The 12414-nt window shown below is 35.3% G+C and overlaps 1 protein-coding gene across 3 annotated transcripts in view; it reads right to left on the minus strand.

The window, feature by feature from the left end:
- LOC121419081 overlaps positions 1 to 12414 on the minus strand; it is a 58025-nt gene that overhangs the window by 15069 nt on the left and 30542 nt on the right. For all 3 annotated transcript variants that reach the window (XM_041613378.1, XM_041613377.1, XM_041613379.1), the window contains exons 3-6: positions 5400 to 5737; positions 4039 to 4183; positions 1578 to 1684; positions 860 to 1001 (exon numbers count right to left, since the gene is read on the minus strand). In XM_041613378.1, the coding sequence (XP_041469312.1) occupies positions 860 to 1001; positions 1578 to 1684; positions 4039 to 4183; positions 5400 to 5737 (732 nt within the window). The remainder of the gene's footprint in view (positions 1 to 859; positions 1002 to 1577; positions 1685 to 4038; positions 4184 to 5399; positions 5738 to 12414) is intronic.

Below are 12414 nucleotides of genomic sequence, written 5' to 3' on the forward strand. Positions count from 1 at the left end.
CAATATTGACAAGATTTATTAAAATAATAATATGATGAAATAATATTGTAACATATCAATATTTAATAATTGGCCTTTCTAAGGGAATTCATTTTTTTATCATATAAAATATAAACAAACCTTAATAGGCCAACAAATGATTGGAAGATTCAATCTTCAACCATTTTTTGGGAACAAGCAATTACAGAATTTATTAAGGTGCATACATGGACAATGTGCATTCATGCTTTCTATAGTAATTCATGGGTGTGACTGTATCTATGAGCATAGTAACCCAACAAGTACTTCGCTGTAATATAACATTAAAGGAAGTTCATTACTGTATTGTGAATCAAAAATCCAGCTCAGACTTCTTTTTTCATGTACAATATCAATATAAAAGCAAGCATCCTTCATGCCATTGTAGAAATGTTGAAAGGCGGCATTGTGCTTTAATAAACTGCCACAAGTATCTGAACAGAAACAGCCCCCTCCCCTTAGACAAGAATCTTCAGATGTGAAAGAGACAAATAACAAGAAGAACAAGAAGGCATGACAGGATTGATTTTTTTAGAAGGGTTTGGGTTTGAGATGGGTGGTTTGAGGAAATGCAAGTGGAGGAGGAAAGCAGGTGGACTGAATTGTGCAAAGTGGAGAGAAGGAGTAAGTGTGATTGCTGCAACTGTGTGGTGAATAGAGCCATTCTCATTCAAGGGGATAGACTGAATTTGCACTTTTTAAACTGTTGACAGAAGCAGTAAATTTAAGGCACCCTTTTTCATGTGGTATTTGTGGCTTTAAAAGGCAGTTACGGCATATCTTTAACAGTCTAGTTGATTTTAAAGGCATTTAGCTGGATGATGTGAGTAAGAAGACTTACAGGCTCTTGACATGCCCACACTAAGGCACTTCTTGAAGCGGCAATAGCGACAATGGTTCCGTGTTACAGATGTTATGATGCACTCCTCTTTTCCAGAACAGATGTAGGTATTTCTATCACGAAGGCTCCTCCTGAAGAAGCCCTGGGAAATTTGCAGACAAATAAAGCATCATATTCAATAAAAATATCAGAGAGAAGAGTAGATTCCCAATTCACAGAGCCCTCATCAGAAACCAGTGATAGATTGTATGACTACCCAGCTCAAACATCACATCATGGAATTCCGTGATCTTATTTAGTCACCATGGCAGGTTCTTTATAATGAGATAAATTAGATGCTTATGATTCAGAAATAGAAATTTATAAAATGTCATAGCTGAGGGAGTATAAAGTCTTCCATCACCTTCACTCACAATGTTAAGTGATAAAATTCAATCACAGACAAATAATACAACTACAGGTACCAGTAACTGACATATATTGTCCAAGATTTTTTTTAAATTTCATATAGTGTCAATAGTTCTTGGAAAGCGGACATCATGCTTTTAATCCTGACCAAACACCAAACCCTGACTTCCCTTTATTCTGGGAATCTCATCCTAAAAGTTCATGATTTAAAAAAAAAAAGTTATATGGGTTCCAGGTGATAAAGTTCTACAATTTCTTTATCTTTTAAAACTGGTAAACAGTTTATAAGGACAAAGAGATTCAAACTTACCTTACAGCCCTCACATGTATACACTCCAAAATGTATACCCGATGATACATCACCACATACTTTACATGGGACTTGGTCCTTGGCTAAATCTTTGTTGGGCTCTTTAACTGCAAGAATTGAAACAATGAAGATATCATTAAGTATGAATGCACATAAATGTACTAGTGGTTAATAAATGTAAAAGATGGACAAGAGATACTCTACACGTATATGAATTTCACTGACATTCAATTAATCTGGGGCCCATTTCGTAAAGAATTGCTATAATAGCGGATGCACCATTTCTATATTAACAAGTTTATTACCTGCCAGCCAATCAGATTGAATGATCTAAGTGCCATTAAGCTGTTATTGCAAGTTTGTTCAAAGTTTTATCAAAAATATTCAGGGCTAGGCCCTTCATCTGTAATAGATTGAATGAATAGAGAGAAAATACATACTTGTACATGTACATGTTCTGGAGACACACATCATACTGATAAAAGTTATAATCATTTTTTTTTATGTTTCGTAATAAACAAGGCGCAAAGTCATGGGATGAGCGTAATCAGGTTGTTCCTGGCATATAACAGTGGCACATGGATGTAATGAATCCCCCGTTTCTTTGGAAAACTTGAATTACAGCAAATAATTTTTTGTTGACTCCTAGTAAAATGGTTCATTTTTCCTGGATCCTGCTCAATCTAAAGGTCTCTATTTTCAAGTGCACATGAAAAGTTATAATGCTCTTAAAATAAAATTGAATTGAAATCATCACAACTCGACTAGTCATTACTACATGTAAGTGAAGAATTTAAAAAAATACAAAAAAGATTGTTATGTAACTGCCCAGTAGTTAAAAAGCATTATATAATACCACTCTTCTGATTCTTACGAAGCATCTTCATTTATCATGAAAAAATGATAGAAATAGTATCCCTCTACTTGAAGAGTGACTGACATACATTGTACAGCATAAAGAGAGCCTGTGGCAACTGATTGCATGAGAGCTTACTGCAAGGTCTGAATTCAATTATGACTTTTAATCACGCATAACACTTCAATTCAATTTTATTTGGCAAATTAAAACAATCAAGAAGTTACAAAGTAAACAAATACATAAGAATGAGCCAGGACCTCTGAAAAAGCATCCTGTGCTTACAGTATATTTGAGGCCCCAAATGACAATTAAGAAATACAATAAAATACAAAAATAACATTAAATTAACTTTGTTTAAAACATAAGCATTAGCTAGAGGCCTGCACACCATACCTACATGTACAAAAATTCACATACACCTGCAAACACACAATGCAATATAAGATTGAGGAAAGTGAGAAAGAAAAATTAGATAAGAGATAATAAGTGTGAGAGCGAGAAAAGAGGATAAAATGAAAAAGAAGAACAAAGGAGTCTACTCAGCCAAGGATGATAGTTTTTCAACAAGTGGAATGCCTCTGGCCGTCTCACCTGCATCACGCAGTTCAATATAGCAACAGTGCTGACTTTGAAAACTACTCTAACTCGCACAAGATGTTCAGTGATACATGCTTACTCTTATGTCCACTTTTTATGAACTAGACCAATAAACTTACAGAGATATGATGGTTATTCAACAAAAAACCCCAACATGGCCAAAGTTCATTGACCCTAAATGACCTTTGACCTTAATCATGAGACCTGAAACTTGCACAAAATGTTGAGTGATGCTTGATTACTATTATGTCCAAGTTTCATGAATCAGATCCATAAACTTTCAAAGTTATGATGGGAATTCAACAGACACCCCCAATTCGGCCAAAGTTTATTGACCCTAAATGACCTTTGACCTTGGTCATGTGACATAAAACTCATGCAGGATGTTCAGTAACTTGATTAACCTTATGTCCAAGTTTCATGAACTAGGTCCATATATTTTCTAAGTTATGATGACATTTCAAAAACTTAACCTCAGGTTAAGATTTTGATGTTGATTCCTCCAACATGGTCTAAGTTCAATGACCCTAAATGACCTTTGACCTTGGTCATGTGACATGAAACTCTACTAGGATGTTCAGTAATACTTGATTAACCTTATGGCCAAGTTTCATGAACTAGGTCCATATACATAGTTATGATGTCATTTCAAAAACTTAACCTCAGGTTAAGATTTGATGTTGACGCTGCCACTGTCGCCGCCGCAAAAGCGGCGCCTATAGTCTCACTCTGCTATGCAGGTGAGACAAAAATTGATCGTTTCAGTACTATTCTGAAACGAGAGTGTTGAACATGACTTCAGATTGTTGCACAGTGAGTTCCATTCATGAACACCTGTGTACCGAATGGAATGAGCTTGCATTGTTAAATGAGTAAAAGGAACACAAAGATTATTTTGCAAACGTGTGTTGTAACTATAGAAGAAACAATTGGTTTTAAACATATTATTAAATATTTTGGGTAGCACTTGGTGACGTCTCTGCCAGATTAGATTATTGTGCTTACCTTTTCGGCCCATCCCTGCTTTCATGCATTTCTGGTAGCGACAGTACTGACATAGTAGCCTTGAAAAGGGGGTGATGTGGCAGTCCTGGTTATTCACACATCGAAAGGTGGGCTCTCCTTTTCTTGTGCTTCTGATGAAAAAGCTCTAAATTCAGAGGAAGTGAAATCATCAAATGGAACTTTATCAATAGCCCAAGGTCACAAAATAGTTAAAATAATAGGGTTTATGGATCCATCTAGGATATTTTCTATCATAAACCTCTCTCTATTAAAGAATGTGGGGTCATGTATTTGACCATGCCCGAAAAACAACTAATAAGGAGGTTACTAAAGGCAACAGGCATAGAAGATTTCTGCCCCTTGCCCCCTGATCCGCCCCTTCACAACAGGCATAGTTAAATTTGACTGATACATGTATCCCAATTTGATTGCGTGCAAAATGTTGCTTTCTGCGGTGATTGCGGATACCATAAATATCCGCACAATTGAATTAAAAATTTTAGACAATGCGCGCATTTACGTTCTTATTGCGCAGGAGCATGCAACGGATATGACATGTCGATGGAACGATACCGATCCTATACTTTTGCTTGTTCTATTTTGGTTAAGAAATAAAGACATTATTGGAAAGAAGACTAAAGGAAACTTATTTAGGACATAACGGATGTATCAATCATCAAGCCTTGATGAAGCAGGTGAGTTCAGTTAAAAAGATAAGTTAATTTAGCCTGGGGACGTTTTGTTAAACGACAACGATGTCGTTAGATCTACGTTAGATCTAACGACACGTTAGATCTGATGTTGATTAGATTAGACTATAGATATAGACTTAATGTTTAATCTTAAATCTGACATAGATCTAGACTGTTTTGAAGAATTTAGACTTACATGACTCCAATTCGGTTCCTAAATTTTACTGCTTTGATATTAAAGACCTACATGTAACCGTTTGGAGTTAGCCTGGAGTAGGCTTACTAGATCTAGGCTTAATTTGTTTTTGATCTACTCTAGATCTAGACCTAGATCTAACGTTTAATTCAGTTCATAAAATATATAGGGACTGCTTTGATATTTTAGACATGGTTGTTTCTTTAGGCTCGCGGATACCGCACCTGCCAGACCATCATAGTCGTGTTGTGGTTCCCTTGAGGCTGTCTAGAAGCAACCATGCCTCTCTTAGCAGTCCATACTGAAGTAAGGATAAGTAAGCACATATTTCTCATGTGCATACTTATAAAACACATAGAATTAGTATGCATCCATGCTTTAAAACAACATATGAAAAACTAAAGACCAATTCATGAATCATTGAGGAAACTTGTAAATGCATTGTTCAAGAATTGAAAAACTCAGACACAAACCTTGCATGCTTCGCAGATTTGAGCACCGAAATAACGTCCTGTGGCTTGATCCCCACACACGGCACACAGGATCTTGGTGGAGGATACCACATGGTCTACCTTAGATGTCCCTGGATCAGTGGCTTGGAGGGAATAGGAAGGGCTGTTTCCTGACCTCCATGAGGAAGAGGTTGATGATGTTGTGGATGGGGATGATGGGGAAGGACTGGATGGCCAGGGCTGGCTGGTTGTCCAGGCAACGATAACACTGTTGGTGGTAGGTCCATGGATGTGCATAGGTTCTTTGAGCTTTGAAGCCAGAGGGGACTGGACAAGTTGCATTGTGGTCTTGGTGGAGTCTGTTTAAAGAACAAAGTGAAAACTATATTGCTGAGAAAAAAATGCAATTTGGTATCATGACTATTTGTATTCCAAGTACAGAGAACTGTTTCACAAACCTTGCTATAACAAATTTGCACTAGCAGTTAAAAGCTTCGGAAATCATGAAATCTGATTGGTTGCCGGGGGGAAGGGGGTGGTACTCAAATTATAAAATTATACCTACATGTATGTGCCGCACCAAAAACGAAATCAGGGGTTCTGAAACTACATGTAAACGTTGGTCTTAAAATGGGGGTCTTCGGAACTGTTCTAGTATCAACGATTGCTAAAATGCAATGCTCTGGAATGGCAAAAATACTGTTTCAGTGTTGCAATATGGTTGGTCATGACGTTTTTTGTGTGATGAACCAATCAGCATACATGTACTCCGAATTGCTGTGCTGAGCTAGCTACACATGTACATGTATCTATTGAATTCACGCAGCCAATGGCAATTTGCCATTGGGCTGCACTGAGTCTGAGCGGGCAATGGAACAAGAAATCACAAATTCAAGGGTCTCCGGAACAGGAAAAAATGTGAATTTCTATCGTTTTCTAAATTGGTGATGCTCTGAAACAGGAATTTAGGCTGAAAATAAGGAGCTCAACCGTTGGTGTTGGGAGCACTTTAAAAAGGAACCAGAATTGAGTTGGGTTGAAAAGACAAAGCATGTACAATGACTGTACATGAATCACTCACTTCATCAATAGCTTTAAAAAAAATGATTTTAAAGGTTATCAAGATAGTAGAAACAGCCCCTGCCACATCTATAACCCATTGAAGAGAATCAAGAGATACGTAGATGTATAACAATGGTTCATTAGCTAGAAAACAACATAGAAATACACAAAACTGTAGAAAGACATCACAATTACTGTTGGTTTGGAACAAAATGTTCACATCATCTTATTATTCAGATGGGCATTGTATTTTTAATCTACATGTACATTACAGCACAGTAGTCAATTACAGCAGCGCTTCTCAACCAGATGGGTACATATACATGTACATGTAGTTCAGTTGCTATGGAAACAAACTCTGCATTGAGAAGTAGGGACAAATGTACAATGTGAACCCTACATGTTCATTTTTTTTTAATTGTAGCATTCAACACTATATACATCCAGGGGAGCATTTCATGAAAGAACTTTACCGGTATATCAGATATTTTATCCAGCAGTTTACCATAAGATAGAAACAATCACAAATATGTTCTCAGCTATTTAATCAAAGCGAAGGAAAGTTTTCAGATCTAAGAACAACTTGGCAGACAATAAGAAACTCCCCCAGGTGAAGATCGCTTCATGTGCGACTGTAGATCTTCCATCATTTACAGTCACTCGAGAACTGGTACACATTGCAAAATTATCTTAAAGTAGAAATATATTGCAAATCCTAAAAATTGAGAATTATATATCAAATCAAAGGAGAAAATGAGAACACGATGGTGTAAATCATTTATCATGGAGACCGATAAAACTCAGTTAATTGATAGCTTTATAAAGTTCTCTCTCTGAATGCTTCACATGCAGAATTACTTCCGCAAAATCAGGGATTTTTTATGACGTGCATGAGTGTACGAGACGTGATTGGCTCTCCCACGTCAAGCTCCACTTGCATGCAAAACCTGTTGCGAGGGTACGTGTTCTCCACACTGTCACTGAATACTTTGATCACGAAATGAAAGAAAACCCACAAGTTTACCTAGATTTGGATTTTCAAATTGATGATTTCGAAGATGAAGAGAATGATGATGAAATTTCTAGCTCTAGAACAAAAAAGTGATTATTTTGACAAAATTCCGAAACTCGGGGAATTATTTTTCTATATAAAAATATAGTAACACCTGGTATTATTTTTTAGATTAGGATAAAACCTTTCTTGAAGCAAAAAACTGAGGTAAATTAAAATTAGATATAAAAGATCATCCGCCTACATGTAGCTCACATGCGATTGTAAACAATCAGCAAGGCGAGCAAGCTAGCCCCGTGTTTGTGATGGTTTGTTTACAATCGCATGCGAGCTAGACGGATGATCTTTTATATCTAATTCTGATTTATCTCAATCTATCCCAGCCACGTGAAGTACATCGTCGGTGCATATCATCTGCTGCTATTCGTTAGTTAATTTGCTTTCAGGTTCGGATATATTCACTTTTTTGTAAGTAGTTACATCATTATTTTCCTTCTCATTCTTTTGTTGATAGAGGGAAGAGACTGTATGGATGTGGTCATGCTGGAATTCATTTTCACGTAATTGACCCATGGTGCAGCTAGCAGAGCATGAGTTGGTAGCGAATCGACATGCAAGTTACATGTAAATTGTCCGACTCATCATCACCGGCATAATTCCCCTAATTTACCTCCATCCATGTCACTTTGTTGTTCTAGAGCTAGAAATTTCATCATTCTCTTCATCTTCACAATCATCAATTTGAAAATCCAAATCTAGGTAAACTTGTGGGTTTTCTTTCATTTCGTGATCGAAGTATTCAGTGACAGTGTGGAGAATACGTAACCTCACATCAGGTTTTGCATGCAAGTAGAGCGTGACGTGGGAGAGCCAATCTCTCGTACACTCATGCACGTCATCAAATTCGAGTCAATTCAGAGACCGATGCAAGGCATATTTCGGAGAGGCATTTTATGTATTATTTTCGTTATTTTTGAATGACCAAATGATAATCCCCACATCATTACATATCCACTGATATATAATAATGCCATATTCATAATCAATATATATCTCCTTTAAAACCACAGTCCACTGATTCACAGGATAATCACGTAAACATTGCTACCAAGATCACACGGAGAGTTCACAGTTACACTGAACAGATTCCCACTAAATAAGTTTTACCACTTCAAAATTACAGGTATATGCATGATGTGGAAAAGTCAGTCTCTAGTCTACGACTTCAATTATATTTGAATAGTAAACATGCTTTTTAAAAATATTCATTTGACCACTTTTTGAAGAAAATATCAGATTAATCACCCACAATTATTAATGGATTATAAGAAAAAATACTAAAAAGTACACGCTGTACTTATTCTACCAGTAGGCTATATTATCTGCAAGATCAAATAAAATAACGATCTGCATGACAGTACATGTACATGGCTACATGTATGCACACTTAATTCATATACAGGTGCTGTCTTACTGCTGCTAATCCAACTTGAAATACTGTCTATATTCCTAAATCAAAAATAAATTCATACATGTAACTATAAAATTTTACTACACTGAAGTACTTGCCTGTGTGTGGTATCGACTAGAAGAGGGGAACTAGTGATCAACTGTTTGGAAAAGGACACAATAATACTCTATTTTTATGTGTACTGTGCACATACATGTACGAGGAGTCCCTAATTTGTACAATACCAGTAGTGAAATCCCATGTCAATATGTAGTTTGTATATTTTAAACAAAGAAAGAAAAAAAAATAGGAGGCAAGGCATAAACACTGCATGCGCACGTACACAAAAGACATGTGACGTAACAAAAGGTTTCAACGATGTCTGCATTTTTTTTCCAAAGCGGCTGCAGGCTTTAATTTCTGTACTCTTGTACTTTTTTTTTCTAGAAAAATCAACCTGCATTGATCAGATTCATGAATAGAATTTATTTTTTTTCATTAAACCACATTTTTCTGTTGAACACTGAAGTCTTTGACAAGTTTGTATTCTTCTGTTTAACTGTGAATAATGATTTTTCATAGGTACTTCAAAATTGTCGTATTGATCTCATATTCCTTGTGTGTCATGCAGTATGTATCTTTCTGATATTATGAAATTTGTAAGATAGTAAGTGCTTAAATATCCTTTGGGATTGAATGAAAACATAATCAAAAGATGGTGCTAAATATTCATTTTAAAAAAATCATTTTTTACATAATTAATCGACAGCTGGAAAGGATTTGATAGCCACTACAATTTTGTAAGATTGGAATGTATGGTGAAACTTAAATACATTTTGCTGGAGAGCCTCTTTAAATACCAAAAATGGGCTTCAAAAACATATGTATGTAAGACAATGCAATATTTACATGTAATAGCAAAATGGGATTTAAGTTTTATGCACAATTTTGTTGATATTGAAATTTGCTTTTATTTGCATGTGAGTGTGGTACTGTAATCAGATTTTTGTTGTAACCCAAGAAATCACATTTCCCCCTCCCCCCCAAAAAAAAATAACAATAATAAAATAGAAAAATAACATTTTCCAAAGGATTCTCTATCCTCCCGAATTCCACCATGTTCATGTTCTACATGTATATACTATATGTATATGTACACAACAGTTTTAACAAATAAATTGTTGAAGGCAAACCATGTAAAATAAAAAGTGACAGTTAATTTCAAACATTTTGTTATGATATCTAAGCCTCTTGAATATTTCTGTGAGATAAATACAATCACTAACCAAACATCTTCAAATTACACTTTAACTCATTGAGTGCTTCGTGCACGCTACGTATCCTACTATAACATGCCACACTCGTGCTCGCACGCCTACTATTGATTGCTTTGTGCTTGCATTGTTTCCTACCCTCGCCTGCTTCGTGCATGACTGCGCACATTCGGAATAACAATCATTGTTACGCCGTTTTGCATTGTATTGCGCATCGCACGCACGCCGTTATTAGCACTATTGTGTGCAGTGTGAACTCTGCTTTCTGACAGATAAACATACTCACGCGGTTTACATTCAACTTTTTCGAGTATTTCTACATTTTTTACAAGATATGGCTCCGCCTCTGAGAGGGAAGAGACCTAGGTTTTTGATCCATACAAAACACTCCACAAAATGGAACTACTTGATACAACTCATATTTTAGCAGTAAAGATAATAACCAATCCATATAATGAGGACATCATTATAAGGAGTATGAAATTTCCTACAACTTTACTACACAATATTTTGTGGATAAACTAATCGTTAGAGAGTTACAAGCAATTGTAATCATGACTATTGGAAGGAGTGAATACGACTCGCGATCCCAAAATCAATGTGGCACAGGGGGGTTTTGTGGCTGGCACAGGGGATTAGCATCGGATTAGCACTGTGGCATTGGCTTAGTAGTGTGCGTGGCATGTTAAGAGTTAATAAACCCTGTCCAGTTATCTTTATGTACTGGATATATATAGCTGGAAATTAGAATTTGGGACTTTATCCCAGGCTGTATAGAATGACCTTTGTACTATCATGAATTACAGTGGACAAAGTATTATTGAGAATTGTAATGAAAATAGTAATAATACACAAATGGAGATGCATTTTCAAGAGTTTTTGTAATAACTACCGATAACACTAAAAATCACTGAAAGTGAACAAGTAATTTATAAACCTCTGACAGTCTTGCCTTACAAGATTCAATATACTGTACATGTAGCACCAGTTCTGAATTTGAAAACAACTATAGAGTAATTATTCACAATACTATCAATTAAGTGGAGCTCATCCGGCATCTCGCAACACAATTTTTAATTTCTACCCAGTTGACACTATGGTGAATTATTATTATTGGTGACATAAAATGAGGAAACAGAATTGAAATCGACAAAGAAATGACATACATGTAGTAAGCATTTTTTTGTAATTTATGAATAAATTTTGTATGAATTTATGACATTAATAATTTTCTGGTCAAAATTTATAAATTCTGTGTAGAACCTTGGTGAACCTCATGTAGCTCTCAGACGAAACCCCCACAAAAAATCAAAATCAGTCAACAAAAATTATACATAAATTAGCATATCTAATGAGTTTAAATATTCTGTGTTGAAATTTTGTATCCCCATCCAGGGCTACATGTATCATATAAAGCAAACAAAATTGACATTGATCAGTAGATGAAGAGAAATAGCTTTTTTGTGATTTATGAATAAATTGTTCATAAATTAGTATGGATAATTTTCAAGCCAAAATTTCAAAATTCTGTGTTTGGAAATTTGGTGACCCTAATGTAGCTCTACCAGATGGAAGAAAAACAATTAAAATTGGTCAACAAATAAAGAAGAAAAGGCATTTTCTGTGATTTATGAATAAATATTGCATAAATTAGCATAACAATTTTTCTAGTAAAAATTTCAAAATTCTGTGTAGAAATTGGGTGAACGTCATGATGCTCTACTAGAAGGAAGCAAAAAAAAATCAAAATCAGTCAACAAATAAAGAAGGAGAAGCATTTTTTGCTAATTTTGAAAAATGTGCATATATTTAATAGTTTCAAATTCTGTGTAAAATGTTTGAATCCCCCACCTAGTGCAATCAATATAATAATCAACTACACATTGCATACAATCACACTTATCCTATTCTGATTGATACTATTCATTACCGAATGTCTTTTATTTTCTTACACTTTATTTTGGTAGTAGCCTTAAAATGAACTGTTTTGTTTTTTATATTTTCGTTGACCATAACTTAACCAAAGACAATCATTTATTGTATTTAAATCATAAATTATGTTGTAAATATTAGTTTTCTATTATTGCTCGTTGACAAGTAGCATCCATATTATTTTGTACTGATCTTTCGTATTTTATGTTATGCAGGGCCTCATAGTATTACAGTACTGTAACTACTGATGGGGCTACCCTGTTAAATAAAGACGAAAAAAATAAATATAAAGCAAACAGAATTTAA

The sequence above is a fragment of the Lytechinus variegatus genome, chromosome 7 (genome assembly GCF_018143015.1).
Source record: "Lytechinus variegatus isolate NC3 chromosome 7, Lvar_3.0, whole genome shotgun sequence".
In the NCBI taxonomy this organism is placed as follows: domain Eukaryota; kingdom Metazoa; phylum Echinodermata; class Echinoidea; order Temnopleuroida; family Toxopneustidae; genus Lytechinus; species Lytechinus variegatus.